General features: G+C 43.3%; 1 protein-coding gene across 2 annotated transcripts in view; it reads right to left on the bottom strand.

The window, feature by feature from the left end:
- Positions 1-22,271, bottom strand: part of ate1 (arginyltransferase 1) — a 291,958-nt gene that overhangs the window by 20,836 nt on the left and 248,851 nt on the right. For both annotated transcript variants that reach the window (XM_084321688.1, XM_084321689.1), the window contains exon 11: positions 1,642-1,762. In XM_084321688.1, the coding sequence (XP_084177814.1) occupies positions 1,642-1,762 (121 nt within the window). The remainder of the gene's footprint in view (positions 1-1,641; positions 1,763-22,271) is intronic.

Raw genomic sequence — 22,271 nt, 5'->3', positions numbered from 1 at the left:
GCCATTCCTTTATGCCCATGTCGCGTTAAAAACTTAAACTAACGTTACGTTAGCTGCTTACGCTAACTAAGCTAACCCTGATCAGAGGCATAGAGAAAACAGCAGAGTCCATTAGTGGGGAAGGAGCGCATTCTCCCTTTCTGTGTGTGCATGTGCACGCGTTCGCGTCCCATCAGAAAGACCAGATGAGGTCTTTGAAGAGTTAGTATTTACTGAGGATGGACAGATGATGTTGATATTTAAACATAAAAAAGATAATACATAATAATGTATACATGTTGATGCAACAGGAGGTATATTTGACCCTCTATACCTCACTGAGAACTGCCTAAGTGAAGTATCACAATAAGGTATATGCAGGTCCCTGGATTGACGTGTAGCATATGAATGAACATCCGAATTAAAAGAAAAAAAAACTATTAAAACCATTTGGTAGATTGTGATAATCATAAATGCATTTGTACACAAATATACATATCTGTAAAGAATTAACCTCAGACAGTCAGAATATTTAGTCTCTTGAAAAGTTGAAAAGTTCAAAAACTCTAAACAGTTTTGCACACATTCATTCATTTTGACGGTTATCGAGGGTGAATGAGTTTGAACGTAGCCACCAGTGACGTCACCGGGGCCATTAAATCCTTAGTTATAGCTCAATGAAATGATAAGGTGGCCGTCCCTGTGAGACATGGTGTATTTTATCTAACGGAACGTAGACCAATCTCAGTCACTCTTATTGTCTGGGACCAAATTCGGTCACGCCCCATTTTGCGCGACATCCAGGCTTTTTTTACCGTCAGCGTTTGGGAATTTCATGTCGACAGGTAGATGAAGTGAAATTATACTTATTTTAGAATATATATATCAAATTTCATGAGTATTCATCTATATTTAGTCATCTAAAGACTATTAGATATGAACCTATGTACCAGTAAAAAGTGGGAATCTCTAGAATGTGTTTTGGGCGACAGTGTTTACGGAAGTGCGGGTAGCCTCTCAAGTTGACGATACAACACTTTCTGTTGTCAGTAGATGGCAGCATTGGTTTAAAATTAAAAGGTGAAAATGTTATGACTACAACATGAATACAATTCCCAAGACCTTTAGCACAGGTCACAGGTTACAGGTCACTGGTCAGCTCCAGATTAGGAAAACCCGATCTGAACAGCGTTAAACTATTAATGGGACCCGAGTACAGTGATCGAGAATGGCCACCCAATTATCTTACCAAAAGTGCATCATTAGCATTATGTCTGTTGTCTAAACGGGAACATAATGGTACAATTTAAGATTTTAATGTTATCCGCATATAAAGGACAAATAAAACATCGTTAATTTGTAAGAAACCTCAATGAAAACGTAGCAGGGTAAGTTATATTCGCCATTGTTATGAAAATGTGATAGAATCCTATAAAAATGTGGACGCATTTGGTCATAATATCATGGAGCTGTAATTTACACAACACAAGGATTCAATCAGTGGTGGCCATATTCAAACTCATTCACTATAGTAGATACTATATCTATCTGTATATATTCCCTGCCTACTCAAAATGGACTGCATTTATACAACAGCTTTTATCCAAAGCGCTTTACAACGTATATAAATGCACCATTGACCTGCCTACTGTGTGGCTGTACCTGCGTCGGGGTCCTGGTTGAAGCGTGAGTAGCGCGTGACCTCCAGGAGAGGCAGGCAGCGCTCGATAGGCACCCAGACAAACGTCTCTGGACAGAGGAGGTCAGAAGGCTGATACAGTCCCTGGAAGACAGAAACAAACACCGGCACTCTAAATTAGGGATGCCCCGATCACGTTTTTTGCCACCGATACCGATGACCGATCGTCTATGAGCCATATCGGCTGATACACTGCCGATACGATCGTTTTTTTTTTTTATTTCTCTCTTTATTTTTTTATTTTACATTTTCAACAACAACACAATATCAACATCAACAGTAACAACAATACTAATAATAATAATGACAAAACAATACGAAATAATAAATACAGATCTAAACTTAACTAACAAATACAAAATGTTTTTGGTTTTGTTATAGCAGCTGGCAGTATTATACTGTAGGTCTAACACAGGCATTCTCAAAGTCCGGACTCCGGTCCAGATCCGGACCGAACCACAACTGTCTCTGGACTCTGAGCAAATTATACTTTTCATCTGTATCATCTGCGAGACATCGCCACAAACGCAACGAGTCAAAATGCTCCGCTCTCTCTACTGCAAGCAGCGTCTCTGCATGTCTGACTGCACCGTTTGTGTGTGTCTGTCAACTCTGCTTTGGTCCAATCACATTCCCCCACCCACAGTCTGCGAATCAGAGGCAGCGTAGGGCGGGTCTTTTACGGCATGCTAGTTGTGCCTTTCAGTGACCAGCTGGGAGAGTGTAGCGGGGCTCAACGTGAGATCTGGGTGATCCTCAAGGGGGGGACTTCACTCACCATGCTCCTCTGGGTGATCCTCAAGGGGGGGGACTTCACTCACCATGCTCCTCTGGGTGATCCTCAAGGGGGGGGCCTTCAAGTGTCTTATTAAATTTGTTGTGTTGAAACGTTTTACATTGCTTCCCCCACGAGGTATTTTATCCTGGCATACATTGCAGATCTGTATCAGACACTTTGTAATAGTTCCACACCGCCAACATCATGTTTTAGGTTACTTAACATGCGACAATGACACCAACTCCGCTGACAATTGGTCACGTCATCGATCGGTTTTCGCAATCGGCGAAAAGAAAGCATTATCGGAATTCCCCAATCTCATATTTATACTGAATATGGGCCAATCGATCGGGGCATCCCTACTCTAAATCAAATCAAATGTATTTCTATGGCCCGAAATCACACGTTAATGTCCCCATGGACCGGACACGTCTTCTTTAAGCAAGTCAAGAAGAAACATCACAATAAATCGAGAACAAAAAAACCCACCATGAAATCCAAAATAAATGTAAAATAAATGAATGCAAGCAGGCGGCTGGGTGGCGCAGCGGAGATTGCGCTAGTCACCAATGCAAGAGACTCCGGTCTCAAATCCCAGTTTCAGCATTGCCTCCGGCTTGGGCCAGTCGTCATACTATCTCAATTGGCAGAGGTAGCGGGTGGAAGTCGATGGGTGGGGATTGGACGTTGTGGACAGCGACTCCTACAGGTCGGTTGGGGGACGCCTGCACAGCAGAGACAGGAAGTAGCGGGGGTAGTGCGAGTCTGGTGAAAAGATGCGACAGGCTGCCTCCTCGTGTACCGGAGGGGACACGTGATGCAAGGCTTCTATCCTCTCTACAACCGACCAGTGGGGGGCATAGTCAAGCAACGTTCAAGACAGGGGAGGGGAGAATTGGAAAAATACGAAATTGGGAAAATAAGGAGAAAAAGTGGACAAAAAAAAATTTAATTAATGCAACACTCCCAGACATACCCCAGCGAAGGTAAGGAAAAACTCACTAAAAACCTAGCAATAGGAAAAAAGCACCACAGGCAATGTGGAGGAGATAAACATTAGAAGGGCCGTTCAAGGGGCGGATCCCCCTTCTTGGATGATAGTAGTGTTGCTATGGATGATCGATGGGTGGAGTTAACTGTACATCACGAAGAGCAAGAAAATACATTCAAAGAACAACCTGTGCATATTATTCTAGTCTTGATGTGAGCTAACACATCATATACTAATCATCAATATTAATCAATATCATCATCGATCAACAAGCAGCGGCTTTGTCAACAGTTCAGACCCACGGGTGAGATGAGCCACAGTATCATTCCGTCCTACAAACACACTGAATTATGGAGGAGGAGAGGAGGAGGAAGAGAGGGAAGAGGAGAGAGGGAGGAAGAGAGGAGGAGGAGGAAGAGGGGGAAGAGGAGAGAGAGGAAGAGGAGGAAGAGGAGAGAGAGAAGGAGGAAGAGAAAGGAACGAAGAGGAGAAAAGAGGAGGATAAGCGAAGGAGGAGAGGGGGGAGAGGAGAGAGAAGAGGAGCAAGAAAGAAGGTGAGCAGGAGGAAGTGGTGAAGAGGAGCAGCATGTTATTGGCCTCAGTAGGAGACTAGTATGTTATCTAGGGATCGGTACCTTTCACATTTGAACCGATACCGGTTATCGTTAGTGATTTAAAAACCTGCAAGGTCTGAGCGGCCCGTACTTTGAGGGGGAGGCTGTTCCACAGTCTAGGCGCTGCGGCTGAGAAGGCCCCGTCTCCCCTAGTCTTGAGCCTAGTTCTAGGCACCACCAATAGCAACTGGTCAGCTGATCTAAGGGCTCTGTGGGGGGTGTGGCGGTGCAGGAGCTCGGATAAATAAGGAGGAGCCGTGCCATTAAGTGAGGCCTCCAGCAGTCTCAGTACTTATCAGAGAGTACTGTACACAGGGACACATGTATCTGTAAGAAAAATAAACATCCTGTATGTACACACACTGTAGACACACACACTGTAGACACACACACAAACACATTAACACACATCATTTAAAAAGGAAAAGCAGCTCCAGTTTGACCCTGGGGTCGTATGGAAACTATGAGGCCTGTGAGAGAAAATTCATTATGGAACATGGATCAGTCTCTGAAATGTGATTCAGGGTTAGTCTTTGCATGGATGTCAGTCTGGAATGTTATTTAGAGTATTTCTACTCCCTAGTAGTGACGGGAGAAGAGTATTTCTACTCCCTAGTAGTGACGGGAGAAGAGTATTTCTACTCCCTAGTAGTGATGAGAGAAAAGTATTTCGACTCCCTAGTAGTGACGAGAGAAAAGTATTTCTACTCCCTAGTAGTGACGAGAGAAGAGTATTTCTACTCCCTAGTAGTGACGAGAGTATTTCTACTCCCTAGTAGTGACGGGAGAAGAGTATTTCTACTCCCTAGTAGTGACGAGAGAAGAGTATTTCTACTCCCTAGTAGTGACGGGAGAAGAGTATTTCTACTCCCTAGTAGTGATGAGAGAAGAGTGACGAGAGAAGAGTATTTTTACTCCCTAGTAGTGACGAGAGAAGAGTATTTCTACTCCCTAGTAGTGACGAGAGAAGAGTATTTCTACTCCCTAGTAGTGACGAGAGAAGAGTATTTCTACTCCCTAGTAGAGACGAGAGAAGAGTATTTCTACTCCCTAGTAGTGACGAGAGAAGAGTATTTCTACTCCCTAGTAGTGACGGGAGAAGAGTATTTTTACTCCCTAGTAGTGACGAGAGAAGAGTATTTCTACTCCCTAGTAGAGACGAGAGAAGAGTATTTCTACTCCCTAGTAGTGACGAGAGAAGAGTATTTCTACTCCCTAGTAGTGACGGGAGAAGAGTATTTCTACTCCCTAGTAGTGACGGGAGAAGAGTATTTCTACTCCCTAGTAGTGATGAGAGAAGAGTATTTCTACTCCCTAGTAGTGACGAGAGAAGAGTATTTCTACTCCCTAGTAGAGACGAGAGAAGAGTATTTCTACTCCCTAGTAGTGACGAGAGAAGAGTATTTCTACTCCCTAGTAGTGACGGGAGAAGAGTATTTTTACTCCCTAGTAGTGACGAGAGAAGAGTATTTCTACTCCCTAGTAGAGACGAGAGAAGAGTATTTCTACCCCCTAGTAGTGACGAGAGAAGAGTATTTCTACTCCCTAGTAGTGACGAGAGAAGAGTATTTCTACTCCCTAGTAGAGACGAGAGAAGAGTATTTCTACTCCCTAGTAGAGACGAGAGAAGAGTATTTCTACTCCCTAGTAGTGACGAGAGAAGAGTATTTCTACTCCCTAGTAGTGACGGGAGAAGAGTATTTTTACTCCCTAGTAGTGACGAGAGAAGAGTATTTCTACTCCCTAGTAGAGACGAGAGAAGAGTATTTCTACCCCCTAGTAGTGACGAGAGAAGAGTATTTCTACTCCCTAGTAGTGACGAGAGAAGAGTATTTCTACTCCCTAGTAGAGACGAGAGAAGAGTATTTCTACTCCCTAGTAGTGACGAGAGAAGAGTATTTCTACTCCCTAGTAGTGACGAGAGAAGAGTATTTCTACTCCCTAGTAGAGACGAGAGAAGAGTATTTCTACTCCCTAGTAGTGACGAGAGAAGAGTATTTCTACTCCCTAGTAGTGACGGGAGAAGAGTATTTCTACTCCCTAGTAGTGACGAGAGAAGAGTATTTCTACTCCCTAGTAGTGACGGGAGAAGAGTATTTTCTCTGACCCACGTGCGGTGGGTCTGGATGGAAACTATGTAGAATGTAAGGACTCTGCTTAAACTATTATACCATGACAAGAACCATGTGTGTTTGCGTGTGTTTGCATGTGTGTGTGTGTGTGTGTGTGTGTGCATACGTCCTGTGGTCATGTCCTATGGGGAATCCAGGATATTTTATTCATGCAGATAAAAATGGAGAGAGACATAGAGAGGCAGAGACAGAGAGAAAGAGAGACAGACAGAGAGGGGTAGAGACACTTCATAACATCTCTACGACATCACTCTGTACAGCTCTAGGACATCACCCTATACATCTCTATGACATCACTCTATACATCTCTATGACATCACACTATACATCTCTATGACATCACTCTGTACATCTCTAGGACATCACCCTATACATCTCTAGGACATCACTCTATACATCTCTATGACATCACCCAATACATCTCTAGGACATCACTACATCTCTATGACATCACCCTATACATCTCTAGGACATCACTCTATACATCTCTATGACATCACTCTATACATCTATATGACATCACACTATACATCTCTATGACATCACTCTGTACAGCTCTAGGACATCACCCTATACACCCTATACATTCTCAGTTACAGTGGGTGACAATATTGTCACAAGGAAAGATGAAATTACCTACCTGGGGTCCATCCTAGAGGCTAATCTCTCCTGTGACAAAATGGCATCCAATGTAATAAAAAAAGTCAACCAACGAACTCGATTCTTGTACCGGATCTCCTCTCTGGTAAACAAGAACACCCTGAAGACTCTGGCAGGAGCACTCATTCAGGGGTACTACGACTATGCTTGCACCTCATGGTACCAAAGCACCTCAAAGGCGCTAAAAACAAAATTACAAACATCTCAAAACAAACTGGTCAGACTACTGCTTGACCTTACTCCTAGAACCCACCTCACCCCTGCCCACTTCGACAACCTAGGATGGCTTAGAGTAGACGACAGAGTACAACAACTTGCAATGGGCCTGGTCTACAAGATACACTACACGACCAAGGTACCCATGTACATGTCAAAATACTTCCCAAAGGTCAGTGAATACCACGATCACAACACCAGAGGGAGCTCCACAAATCATGTTAAACCCAGATTCGGCTCAAATAAGGGACTAAACACGTTTCGCAATTATGCCACATCAATGTGGAACGCCCTACCCAAAGCTGTAAAGGAATGTGGATCACTACCCACTTTCAAAACCTCTCTCAAGGGACACCTACGGGAGACTGCAATTCAACACTGGCCCCTGTAAATATCCTAACCCAATCATTCCAACCCCCTCCAATGTACAGTCATTTACCTAGTATGGTTTTGTCAATAGTTCAATGTACAATTGTGTTTGTTTGTACAGTGTCTCCTCCCCCCCCCCCTCAATGTACAGTGTTACTTGTTTATACAGTGTGCCCCCCGCCCCGCATTGTATGTATTGAGCCGTACTGTATTGTACCCATTCTGCAATCTGTTAAATAAAGTTTTCATTCATTCATTCATTCACATCACTCTATACATCTCTATGACATCACTCTGTACATCTCTAGGACATCACCCTATACATCTCTATGACATCACTCTGTACATCTCTATGACATCACTCTGTACATCTCTATGACATCACTCTATACATCTCTATGCTGGTAGTTTAGTCCATTTCTATAGAAACCAGAAGTGTCTCCTGTCCCTCTGTATCTTACTGTTGTTATGTTACTCTATGTGTTTATGTTTTGTGTGAAGTACTGTATATTTTACTGCTGCTGTTATCTTGACCAGGTCTCCGTTACAAAAGAGATATTGTATCTCAATGAGACTTCCTGGTTAAATAAAGGACAAATAAATAAAGTGTTGAGTAGCAGAGAGTAGTTTAACAGCTGGACATTAATAATCTGAATGCCTTCATCTAATCTCTACAGTTACTTACTGTTCAGTCTGTCAGGGTCAGTCCACTTCAAATTCACTCAAATCAGAAGCAGATTTTATTTTGACATGATAAAGTTACCCTATCAAATATATACTGTATATAAAACAAGGACACAGTGTCATAGATGTGTATTCTCCTACATATTGAACTGGTCTTACACAAGTACCATGTCTCTCTCCTCCAAATCACCTAAGCCAATAGCTAAACACGACTCATGTCAGTAACTTAAATACTTATATAATGTCGCTACAGTATAAACACGGCTCAGAATGTCAGTAACTTAAATACTTATCTAACGTAGCTACAGTATAAACACAACTCAGAATGTCAGTAACTTTTTGTTGATGGTTTTAAGGACTTGTTCTTGCTTGGATTGTATTATTAGTAATGTCATAATCCTTTTGATTACTTGTATGTGTTAAACTTGCAGAGAGAGAGACATAGATGGAGACAGAGAGAGAGATAGAGACAGAGAAAGAGAGATAGAAACAGAGAGACAGATGGAGAGAGAGAGAGAGAGAGAGAGAGAGAGAGAGAGAGAGAGAGAGAGAGAGAGAGAGAGAGAGAGAGAGAGAGAGAGAGAGAGAGAGAGAGAGAGGAAGAAATAGACAGACAGAGAGAGAGACAGGGAGACAGAGATATAGAAACAGAGACAGAGAGAGAGAGAGAGAGAGAGAGAGAGAGAGAGAGAGAAAGAGAGAGAGAGCAGGAGGTAATAACGGGCTCAGTTTTCACTAGGATTCCTGGGCTGCAGTGAAGTGTAGAGATTTATGTGTCTGATTAATTGCTTTTCAAATAACTCTCAGGTATGAGCCTGGGGCGACACTACTAGCCTGAGGTGTGTGTGTGTGTGTGTGTGAATGTGTGTGGGAATGTGTGTGTGTGTGTGTGAGAGTTATGGCAGTGTGTGTGTGAGAGAGAGTTATGGCGGTGTGTGTGTGTGTGAGTGACAGTTATGGCAGTGTGTGTGTGTGTGTGTGTGTGTGTGTGTGTGTGTGTGTGTGTGTGTGTGTGTGTGTGTGTGTGGAGCAGATAGAGATATGGTGACAGTTATGTGTTCCTACCTGAGGATAATAAAGTTATGTTCGACAGTAGTGCCCTGGGTCTGTCTCTCTAGGTCTGTCTCTAAATCTGTCTCTAGGTCTGTGTCTATCTCTAAGTCTGTCTCTATGTCTGTCTCTAAGTCTGTGTCTGTCTCGGAGTCTGTGTCTATCTCTATGTCTGTCTCTAAGTCTGTGTCTTTCTCTAAGTCTGTCTGTCTCGGAGTGTGTCTATACTTAAGTCTATACTGTTCAGTTAAACTGATGCTCTAAGTCTCTACTGTTCAGTTAAACTGATGCTCTAAGTCTCTACTGTTCAGTTAAACTGATGCTCTAAGTCTCTACTGTTCAGTTAAACTGATGCTCTAAGTCTCTACTGTTCAGTTAAACTGATGCTCTAAGTCTCTACTGTTCAGTTAAACTGATGCTCTAAGTCTCTACTGTTCAGTTAAACTGATGCTCTAAGTCTCTACTGTTCAGTTAAACTGATGCTCTAAGTCTCTACTGTTCAGTTAAACTGATGCTCTAAGTCTCTACTGTTCAGAGATCCCTGTTTTTCACCTTCCTTCTTCTCATCCTCCTCTTCCTCTGAAGCTGAACTGAGGAAGAAAACATCAACGTGAATGAAGTCATTAACTCATTCTCTGCCACGCTGTTTCCGGGATATGGCTATGAGCTGCCAGTCTGCCACGCATTAAACCAATGGAGTCGGTCACCTTGTTTGCAGGGCTATAACTATATTCTATATTATAGCTATGGATGCAATACTATGGCCCATTTGACATCGAGTATCTATCGTCCCAGATGTGAAAAAGAAAAAAAAATTCCATCCAAACATTCCCGTTTTATACCATGGTGAATATAAGTATGGTTTTAGAGCGGTTTAGGGTAATTCCTGGGAGGCTACTAATAGGCTGTGACGCATATTATACTTAATCCATTGGCATTTCGTCCCTACACACACTACAATTAAAAATCCAAATGCATATGATCGGTATTATGTTCCATCATGAATGCATGAAAGGGGGGGGGGGTTGTTTCTGATTAATTGATTGTCAATAACGGCATTCGTTAGTACAACAATATATGCTGATCAGGGCGATGGCTATGAAAACAAGGCACAACCAAGCTGAAATTGACGTTAAATTGCTCTTACCTGTGGCCGGTGGGATTCCAAAAAGAATATTCCAATTATTTGATTGCCATCTGGTAGATCGTATGTCCATTTGGCCCACGGCATAACCCACCACAGCATAATGAATCGGGGGTCTCGAAAACTATGCGATTGGGTGAAGCCCTAGGTTCAGGTTACTAGAAAAGTCCGCCCCGGACCAATATAATCGACGCACAGAGTTTCAAAGGATGTGCAATACCGGCCGCTTCCTACCAGGCGGCGGTATTGGACTTTTGCGATCTCAGACTCATTCCCTATGGTAACACCAAGGTCCTGGATGAATAATGAATAAAAATATCGAAAAAAAAGGAAAAACTATCAAATAACTTGTATATATATATATACGTGGTTGGCATTCAAAGGATGGCGCCCAATAACGTATATAATCATTGTTGGCAGAGAAAGAGTTAAGAGGCTCAGTCCTCCATGAGTCTCCACCTCTCCTCATCCATCTCTCCTCCATGAGCCAGTCAGTCAGCGTCTCTGATGCTAAATACCACCCCACCACTCATCTGCATCTAATTCCCCCACACCACCCTCTCTCTCATCCACCCATGACCTCTATGTCTCTCATTCCTCGCACTGATGATGGCAGCCAAGTCTAACCACTGAAGTATGTCAATGTTTCCTTCTCCCTCTCTCTCAACTGGTCCTAGAGTCCATCACTGAAGTATGTCAATGTTTCCTTCTCCCTCTCTCCCTCAACTGGTCCTAGAGTCCATCACTGAAGTCTCTCTCTCTCCCTCCCTCTCTCTCTCTCCATCTCTCCATCTCTCTAACCTGGTTTTAGCTCAAGTGCTTGTGTTCATGGTTCAACAAGCTGGGGAACTTTTTCAGAGCATGTCCTGATAACTGGGGCGTTCCACAAGGTAACATTATGTTGTTGCTCAGCGCTAACATTGTGGCTCAGGAGCAGCGTGTGGAAGTGTCCTTGAGCAAGACACTTAACCCCTAATTGCTCCCGATGTGCAGGTTGGCACCTTGCATGGTTGCCTCCGCCATCGGTGGGTGAATGTGCGAGTGAATGGGTAAAATGTGAGGAACAAATTGTAAAGCGCTTTTTTTGTGTGCAATTTGCTAATTGCATCATTTCAAATCGCGATTTCGATTTAAAATAAATTAATCGTTCAGCCCTACCACACACCAACAGATCACTCACCAGGCGAGGTAATCATTCTCAAATATATATTCTAGATGGCTATTGGCCGGTAAATTAGGGCTGGGCGATATATAACGATAACGATAATTATCGCGCTATATTTTAATAATCGGTATCTGAAAGAAAAAATTGCGGGGGGGGGGGGGGGGAAATATCGCATTTAAATTAGTTTAATTTTTTTTTTTTTTCTTTTTACATTTATTTAACCTTTATTTACCCAGGCAAGCAAGTAAGATTTTTTTTTAAATGTATTGTTAAAGTATGCATAATGTTGTGTTAATTACACGACAAGAGATATGTAATGTTAATTACCTGAAATTATTCCCGTTTTTTGGGGGGGAAACCCTGCATATATCGGTATCGGAAATTAAGAGTTGGACAATATCGGTAAAAAAGCCAATATTGAGCATCCCTAATAAACACACATAGAAACATACTTGCATAAACATATTGTACACACACAGAAACACACACATGCACAGAGACACATAATGTACACACACAGAAACACACACATGCACAGAGACACATAATGTACACACACACACACTGTCTGTCTCACATCTTAACACACATCTGCTCTTGATTTCCTGCTCATATCTTCAACTTTTCCCCTAGCAGAGATATTGAGGCGTGAGTGAGTGAGTGAGTGAGAGAGTGAGAGAGTGAGAGAGTGAGAGAGTGAGAGAGTGAGAGAGTGAGAGAGTGAGTGAGTGAGTGAGTGAGTGAGTGAGTGAGTGAGTGAGTGAGTGAGTGAGTGAGTGAGTGAGTGAGAGAGTGAGAGAGTGAGAGAGTGAGACACCGTGGCCAGTTTCGAACAGCAGCTCTATGGACCAGTTCCTGATAACACCATCAGTACAACCAGCTCCATTACTAATGGAAACCTTTATTCAAAAGAGCGTAGTCTCATATTCCTCTGTGGGACAACTTAACACTACAGAGAGACTAGTGATTATCTTAACACTACAGAGAGACTAGTGATTATCTTAACACTTGAAAAAGTATTCATACTAGTTGCCTGGAATCTAGATAATTTGATTTGGCCGTCAATTGTTTTGACGTCGGATTTTAGCGACTTCACCTCCGTTTCTAGCTCGGTGACTCGGTCGGAGTAGTAGTTTGCTCCCTCTTCCAAGCCTTGTATAGCTGTAGCCTGTAGCTTGATAATTTGGTTAGTGTTATCAAAAAATTTAAATAGCCCCCCAGAGGTTAACACTACAGAGACTACAGTGATTATCTTTAGAAAGAACCACTAAACACTAGAGAGAGATGAGTGATTATCTTTAGATATGATCACTGAACACTAGAGACGAGTGAGTATCTTTAGATATGATCACATTACAGTGACTAGTGATTATATTAACACTACAGAAACTAGTGGTTATCTTTAGATGTGATTATTTAACACTAGAGATGTTTCAAGTTCAAGTTTCTTTAATAGTTGTCATACAGAAGTACAGAATACTTTTATACAAAATGCTTCTTACTGTTACGCTCCAGAGACTGTGCTAGACAAGATAAGTATCAAATAACATAGTATAGCATGTAAATTAGAAGTAGAAAAAGAGGTCACAGTGTTCAGTATAGACATATGTACAATGTTCGATGCAGAATAGACGTAACTGAGTTACCATATAATATACAATATACTATGCAGTCAGGGGAGGAAATTAGGCCACTTTACTGGCCAAATGCTGGTATTTTTTACGTTTGGCTGGTAAAAAAAATCAGATACCCGCCAGTTGGCTGGTAAGCCAAAAAGTTAGTTTCCTCCCCTGCTGGCGAGTATACAAAAAAATAAAACATTCTGCAATCACTGCACTGGCAAACGGTGCGCGTCTTCTGAGTGTTCGCTTTAGTTGACAGTGCCACGAGAGCACTGCACAAGACCACCCGCGGACATATAATGTTTAATAAACGTTTGCGCAGTACTGGCCAACCCGCGGACATATAATAATAAAAGTCCCGCGGTACTAGGCTAGCCATCAGGAGCACTCGCAAACTGATAACGTTAAACACAGCAGAAGATGGAAAACAGACAGACTGACCAACGGGGAACTGCATCCAACCCTAGTACAACCCTTGAGTATAAGTTACTAAGGACACATTTAAATCACAGAGGTGTAATGTTAGTCTACTGGAACTGTATACAGTGGTTAGCTTCTAGTTAGCGTTTTAGCTATAGCTGCTTGCTAGCTAACGTTAGCCCTGTGTTCTCAAAGCAGCCAGCTAGGTGTATCTGTTATGACTATAATGTTTCCAAAAAAGCACCGGACTACGACGTAAGGTTAGACATTTTATTTCATGCTCAAAAGCCCCTGGCTTGCACATCGCAGTCACGAAAGGGGCTAGCTCAACCAGTGCACTGTGCACAACAGCACACCAACCCAACTGACGTTACCACAACACTTGACGGTACTTCACAGCACTGTCGTAAGACCACCGTGCTGTCTTAAAGGCACAGTGTGCCTACCCAGATGCATACACAACATTGACACGGCTTGACATACAAAGAAGTAATTATCACAATTAGCGATTTTTTTTGTCTGGTAAAAAATCTGTTTGGCTGGTAAAAAAAATCAGATACTCGCCAGTTGGCTGGTAAGCCAAAAAGTTAGTTTCCTCCCCTGTATGCAGTGTACTAATATACAATACTATATAGTGCAAAGCAGAAATGGGATGAGGTACAATTTAGGTACAATTTACAGTAAGGTGTACGAGTTGTAGTGCAAATCCTTTATCAATAAATATAAAGTGTGGGGAGTGTGGGTGCTACAGTGTGTTTGTTTAAAGTGAGTGTGTGCGTGTGGATGTGTGTGCTATGTGCGTTTGATGGTTGTTGTGTAGTGTTCATTGTTCGTTGGACTAGTGGACTAGTGATTAACTTAACAGTAGAGAGACGAGTGGTTATCATAGCACTACAGAGATGCTAGTGATTATATTTAGGTAGGAGAATCCGTATAACCACTGGACACCTCTAGTGTGTGTGTGTGTGTGTGTGTGTGTGTGTGTGGGGGGGGGGGGGGGGGGGGGGTGATGTCATCAAAGCTGGCCCCTGCTCTGAATATACTGACTGCTTTATCAGCTAAACATGTTGGGCAAGACAAAAAAGAGCCTTTGTGGGGTAGAGAGACCACACACACACACACACACACACACACACTGTTGTCAGGATAACTGCCTGCAGGTCAATAATTCTCAGCAAGAGACGTTTGACCCTTTCTGATGATTAAACAGGCAGCGTGCTACTTGTTGGTTGGTGTCAGTTTGTGTATGTATACTGTATGTGTGTACTGTGTGTATGTACTGTATGTATGTGTGTATGTACTGTATGTGTGCATTTACTGTATGTGTGTATGTACGCATTTACTGTATGCGTGTATGTACTGTATGTGTGTATGTACTGTATGTATGTGTGTATTTACTGTATGTATGTATGTACATGTGTATGTACTGTATGTATTTACTGTCAAGAGTTTTTTATTTGTCACGGCATACAAGCATACAGTGAAATGCGGGACGCTGTAGTTTCTTCAAGTTTCTTTATTAGTTGTCATACAGAAGTACAGAATACTTTTATACAAAATGCTTCTTTTTATTACGCTCCAGAGACTGTGCTAGACAAAAATAGATAAGTATAAAATAAAATAAGTATAGCAAGTAAAAATAGAAGTCACGTACGTGGACACAAGTGTTCAGTATGTACACATGTACAATGTTCAATGCTGAGTAGAAGTAACTGAGTTATCATACAATAGACTAATATACAATATACTATATAGTGCAAAGCAGAAATGGGATGAGGTACAATTTACAGTAAGGTGTAATGAGGTATGGGTTGTAGTGCAAATTCTTTACCAATAAATATAAAGTGTGTTTAGGTGTTCTAAAGTGTGTAAAGTGGGTGCTGCAGTGAGTTGTTTGTATAAAGTGAGTGTGTGCGTGTGGATGTGTGTGCTGTATGTATGTATGTATGTATGTATGTATGTATGTATGTACGTGTGTACAGTATGTATGTATGTGTGTATGTATGTGTGTATTAACTGTATGTATAATAATAATTACATTATATAGCGCTTTTCTAGACACTTGGGTAAGGGAACGATGACATTGCTTATTCCGGTCATGTCTGCAGGGTTTGGTAAGATAACGATGACATTGCTTAAGAACATCCTGCTCCATGTTGGTATCTGTTTCATCCCACTCCATTTGTCAAAGGTGAAGGCCACTCTGCTCAGCTAAGTTGTGCACCTGGTATATGTGTAACGGATGGTACCGCAAGGCGGTTAGACTCACTCTCACCCTCAAAAGACAGACACAGGGCGGCTGGGTGGCGTAGCGGAGATTGCGCTCGTCGCCAATGCAAGAGGCTGCGGTCTCGATTCCCGGAGTCAGCGTTGCCTGCGGCTTGGGCCAGTCGTCATACTATCTCAATTGGCAGAGGTAGCGGGTGGAAAGTCGATGGGTGGGGATTGGACGTTGTGGACAGCGACTCCTACAGGTCGGTTGGGTGACGCCTGTACAACAGAGACAGGAAGTATCGGGGCAGCGTGAGCCTCCCACGCGTTACACCTCTGAGAGTCCGCGCTGTCTGGTGAAAAGATGTGACAGGCTGCCTCCTTGTGTACCGGAGGGGACACGTGATGCAAGGCTTCTATCCTCACTACAGCCGACCAGTGGGAGGCATAGTCTAGCAACGTTCAAGACAGGGGAGGGGAGAATTGAAGGTGAGAATTGGCGATAGGAAATTGGGATCGGAGAAAAATAGAAAAGGAGAAAAAGTGGATAAAAAATAAAATAAAAGACACAGACACGTTACAAAGCAGTGAGTTCACGTCCTGGTATATCGGTCTGTGCTGTTGCCCGCGGTGTGGGAGACCACGGGTTCGAAACTGCCTCGGGGCATCGAAGTTTAAGGTGACAATATTTTTTTTTTATAGTTTATGTTGATATAATAGTGTAATTTTGCTTCCTGGTGAATGCCACATTCAAGCCCCTAGACTCAGGGTTTTTAAGGCAATTCTCCTACACATCCCTTTGTGGATTGTATTGTATTATATATGTAATTGTTTTTATATGTGTAAATAAACAAAAAAAAAAAAAATTGAATATAAAACGTCTTGTATTCTGATCTGTGGGCAGCATCTCTCTGGACAGACTGCCTCTGTGATATTGATGTGCTCTTTACTGCAGTAAACCTTTAATAAAATATACTTTAACTTTTAATAATAAAATAATAATAATAATAATAATAATAATAATAATAATAATAATAATAATAATAATAATAATAATTTGTTACAGCAGATACTGTGTGTGTCCAAGATAAATGTCCTTCAGCACAGTCTTTGATTGATTGAAAAGTTTATTAACAAATTGCAGAATGGGTACAATACAGTACGGCTCAATACACACAATTGTTCAGGGGATGCAGACCAGAGAAAGACTTGCGTCTTGTTTACATCAGGGTCCCCCATTTTCAATTCATCAGGACATATATGACATACATGACATACAGATAGACAGTACTGCTACATCTATACATTTATGACATACCAGATATGCAAATACAGTACTGTTTTTGCAGGACAATGCTCATCTCAGTAGGGACACGTAGAGGCCTAGTGTGCCCCCTGACCTCTGACCCCCAGGGTCACCCTCAGCTGGAGATGCACACAGCATTAGACCTTTGGCTACAATAAGACAGTGGTATCCTGAGGTAACGTTAAATACAGACAACGTTTGCTAGTCCAAAGGACTGGACACAGGGACAAGTTAAACATCAATCAATTAATTTAATACAACAGGTCGTTTGAGCTGCGCGCACCATGTTATATACGGCTTTGACACGTTCTCTCTCTCTCCTGCAGATTAAAATCTTCCTCATCATCGATTGCCTGTAGGCTGTAGCTGCATTTTGCGCCTGTGAGCCACGGTCTCTCTCTCTCCTCTCCTTTGGAAACTAGCGTGACGTTAGCTCAAAAGCACAGAACCGGACGACACAAGTTATTCTGCTAGCAACAAACAACGATAACACTTTCGGTCGGGGGGTTTAAAAATAAAAGAGCGACGTCTAAAACAGGAAAGACATTTATTTTGTACATTTGTGGCACGCACTTATTTCTTTATATATTTTTTTTTAACCTTCTATTTCTCCTATTTTTCTCTGATTTTCTCCCTGTCCCAATTAGTCGTTGTGCCAATTCGCATGTTCTCCCACAAGTCGGTACAAGGGTGTCCTGATGTCGAACGCACGCTTCCTCCGAGACGTGCGCCGTCAAGCCAGTGACGCTTTTTTCACTTGGCAGCGAGGACTCTCATTGGTGGAGTGTAACGCGTGGGAGGGCACGCTATCTCCACCAAGTCCTGCCCCGCTTAGCAAGCGCCGAGACCTGACCTGTAGGCGTCGCTGTCCACAACGCCAGATTCCCAACCGCCAGCTTTCCCACCCCCTAATACAGCCAAGCTGGTAGCAACACCGAGAGCTGGGCTCGAACCCAGCGTCTCCTGCATTGGTGACGAGCGCAATCTCACGCACTTATTTCTTGAGAAGATTTCGTTTTTACGGAAAACTTTTTTTTTTAAATGAAAACTAAATGAAAACGAAAAAGATCAAACTCGTTTTCGTCTGGACATGGCCCATCATTGTAGGACTTTTAAAACACACTCTCTCTCTCTCTCTCTCTCTCTCTCTCTCTCTCTCTCACTCACTCACTCCTGACCAGAGGGCGAGTCTGGGAGGTCTGTTGTTGACGGACACATGTAAACAAACCGCTCTGATAAACAGACTCGCACACCTAGACAAACACAACCACACTGTGTCCGTATGTCTCTGAGAATGGTACGCACATAGAAAATACACACACACATTTGCAGGTATACACACTGTCACCCTTGTCTGTGACAATGTCTGTGTTTGTGTATGTGTGTGAGAGTGTGTGTGAATGGGTGTGTGTATGTAAGTCCTGAAAACCTCTGGAACCTGTGTGTGTGTGTGTGTGCGTGTGTGTGTGTTGTGAACATGTCTGCTGGAGGATTTAAACCCTCTGTAAACACCAGGGCCCCACCAAGGCCTTTTCACCCCCCCAACACATGACCACGGGACAGGCTTCAAATAAATAAAACCTCCAGGCTGGTGACGCGGGCCTCCTGGACAACCCCGCTTGGCTGCACGTCACGGCTCTACAGATGACAGGTTAATGAGGAGAAAATATTTGTACAGGATCGCGTTTCGACAGAGCCCCCGCCAGCCAAGGGCAGCGGCTTTTATGGGCATCAACTCTGAGCTGAGCTTCTATCTCTTAATCTCCTCCGTCTGTAGGGAGCAGTAGGCCTGCTACGCCTCACTGACCCCTGCCCCCTGCTCCTACCCCAGGCCCCTGCCCCCAGCACAGCTCCCAGCACAGGCCAGCCCCCAGCACAGCTCCCAGCTCCCAGCACAGCTCCCAGCCCCAGCACAGCTCCCAGCCTAGATCTTAAAAATATCACAACCCCAACCTAGCTAGAAGACCTCAGACTATAACCCACCTCAACCTAGCTAAAGACCTCAGTCTATAACCCACCTCAACCTAGCTAGAAGACCTCAGTCTATAACCCACCTCAACCTAGCTAGAAGACCTCAGTCTGTAACCCACCTCAACCTAGCTAGAAGACCCGTCTATAACCCACCTCAACCTAGCTAGAAAAACTCAGTCTATAACCCACCTCAACCTAGCTAAAGACCTCAGTCTATAACCCACCTCAACCTAGCTAGAAGACCTCAGTCTGTAACCCACCTCAACCTAGCTAGAAGACCTCAGTCTATAACCCACCTCAACCTAGCTAGAAGACCTCAGTCTATAACCCACCTCAACCTAGCTAGAAGACCTCAGTCTATAACCCACCTCAACCTAGCTAGAAGACCTCAGTCTGTAACCCACCTCAACCTAGCTAGAAGACCTCAGTCTGTAACCCACCTCAACCTAGCTAGAAGACCTCAGTCTGTAACCCACCTCAACCTAGCTAGAAGACTTCAGTCTATAACCCACCTCAACCTAGCTAGAAGACCCGTCTATAACCCACCTCAACCTAGCTAGAAGACCCCACCCCTTGCAGCTCTCTTCTGGGCACATGTTGGAACGTAAGCAGGCTGTTATGGCTCTGTGACACAGAGCAGATATTTCAGTCATAATTCACAATCTATAAACTACAAATCAAACTCTCAAATCAAACACCATGTATGTGTGAATATATTCACATGGTCAAAACAGTTTATTGTGGTTTTAACTGAAGAGCAAACAAAGGTATTGTTGCCAGTGCCTGGTGAGAAAAGATAACTCAGATTCAAGATGTCTTCCTTATTCAAGTTCAAGTGCCTTGAAGCACCATCTTAAAAGGAACACGCCAACATTTTGGTAAATTAGCTTACAGTCTTCTTCTCCTGAGAGACAGACAAGAAGATAGATACCAGTTTCCTCTCCGTGCGTTCAGTAGAAAGCTGTCTGGGCTGCACGTTAGCCTAGCTTAGCACAATTAATGGAATGAATGAATGCCGGTTAGCCTAACTAACACCTCTCCCGAAGGCTAACCGGCGGCCCATGTCCGCTTCCATTCATTGTGCTAAGCTAGGCTAACGTGCAGCCAGATAGCTTTCTACTGAACGCACAGAGAGGAAACTGGTATCTATCTCCTTGTCTCTCACTGGAGAAGACGTAAGCTAATTTCCCAAAATGTTGACGTGTTCCTTTTATTTAATTTTTTTGCATTTATTGCTTTATTCCTGGTCAGACATGACCAACAGATGAGGAGAGGGTGAACGGCAGAAGAGGCGGGGAAGAAATGCGACAAATGTCACCGGGAGCGGGAAGCGAACCCGGGATGGCCGCGTTGTGTGCGATGCACTAACGTGGTGCGCGCCCTGACGTGTTCCTTTAACCTGGTTGTGAGACCGAGCCTCGCGCTCACTGTGAACATATGACTAACAGTGTTTGAGGCCAGCTCTCTCTGCGTGTTGTACTCAGACCGTCTGGAAGCCTGCCCTCCCTCAAAACAAGCCAGCCTGCTGCAGACAAAGCGGCGCAGCCACAGCAAAATAAACAGAGGAGTGAGTGAATGGCAGCGCCAGGTCTCTGCTCCGCTCAGTGTGACACTCTGTCCAAACTCTCACTTTCACCTCGCCGACCCTTCCTGACCTACCTCCACCCGAGTAAGACTCAATCTTCTGACCCCGACCCCGTGAACCCTGACCCCTCTTGACTCTCACCCTGTCATCGCTCCTCCTAGGGGGTGCCTGGCAGCGGAGGACCGTGGACTGAGTCCCGGCCTGGTAATGATTTGTTAGAAACACAAGCGGCGCAGGACGGGGGGAGGAAGAGGCGAGGAGGAGGACGGGGAGCAGGACGGGGAGGAGGGGAGAAAAGAGACGATGTGGCAGAAAGGAGTAGAGTGGAGGAATTATCAAAAACTTTAAACAAATGTTTCTACTGAGAGGTGCTCTGTTGGTGGTCCCCCGTCGACTTAAATCAAACAACAGCTTTTCTGTTAGAGAGCCTCCAGTTGAGAGGGAGGGGAGGGGGGTGGGGGAGGGGGAGGGGCACCGTTTAGCCTATAAATGTAACAGTGAGGGTGTAAACAGCCTGGTTCTGGTTTGATCTGGATTTGATGGTGTTTCTAACTTGTGTTTCTAACGGGGGGGAGTATGAGCTACTGGGACCAAAGCAGTAAAGACATTCACCTGGAAATACATCCCATAATGTCTCGTCTCAGGACACCGTGTTTCTAAGACATTATTAGTTATTTCATCAGGACAGGGTTTCTGATATTAAGGTGCTTTCTATGCATGTACTGTATGTATGTATGTATGTATGTATGTATGTATGTATGTATGTATGTATGTATGTATGTATGTATGTATGTATGTATGTATGTATGTATGTATGTGTGCGTGTATGTATGTATGTAGTTCCAAATTTCAAGTTTCTTTAATAGTTGTCATACAGAAGTACAGAATACTTTTATACTAAATGCTTCTTACTGTTACGCTCCAGAGACTGTGCTAGACAAGATAAGTATGAAATAAAATATAGCATGTAAATTAGAAGTAAAAAATGAGGTCACAGTGTTCAGTATAGACATATGTACAATGTTCGATGCAGAATAGAAGTAACTGAGTTACCATATAATATACAATATACTATGCAGTGTACTAATATACAATACTATATAGTGCAAAGCAGAAATGGGATGAGGTACAATTTAGGTACAATTTACAGTAAGGTGTACGAGTTGTAGTGCAAATCCTTTATCAATAAATATAAAGTGTGTTTAGGTGATCTAAAGTGTGGAGAGTGGGTGCTGCAGTGTGTTGTTTGTTTAAAGTGAGTGTGTGCGTGTGGATGTGTGTGCTGTGTGCATTTGATGGTTGTTGTATAGTGTTTATTGTTTGTTGTTTGTTGAGCAGCCTGATGGCCTGGGGATAGAAGCTTCTTCTGAGTCTTTCTGTGCTCGCCTTGAGACTCCGGTATCGCTTGCCTGACCGCAGCAGTTCAAAGAGGCAGTTGTTCGGGTGGCTGGAGTCCTTGATGATTCTCTTAGCCTTACCCCTGCACCGCTTGTTGTAAATGTTCTGGAGGGTGGGGAGCCCCCCTCCAATTGTGCGTTCGGCTGAACGTGTCACTCTTTGTAGTCTGCTTCGGTCTTGTGCAGTGCTATTCCCAAACCAGGAGGTGATGTTGCCAGTCAGGATGCTCTCTATTGTACATGAGTAGAAGTTCTTAAGGATCTTCTGACTGACTTGG

This window comes from Notolepis coatsorum (assembly GCF_963971535.1).
Source record: "Notolepis coatsorum genome assembly, chromosome: 9".
Lineage (NCBI taxonomy): Eukaryota > Metazoa > Chordata > Actinopteri > Aulopiformes > Paralepididae > Notolepis > Notolepis coatsorum.
Note: the sequence above shows the minus strand (reverse complement) of the source record. Positions and strands in the feature narration are given on the sequence as shown.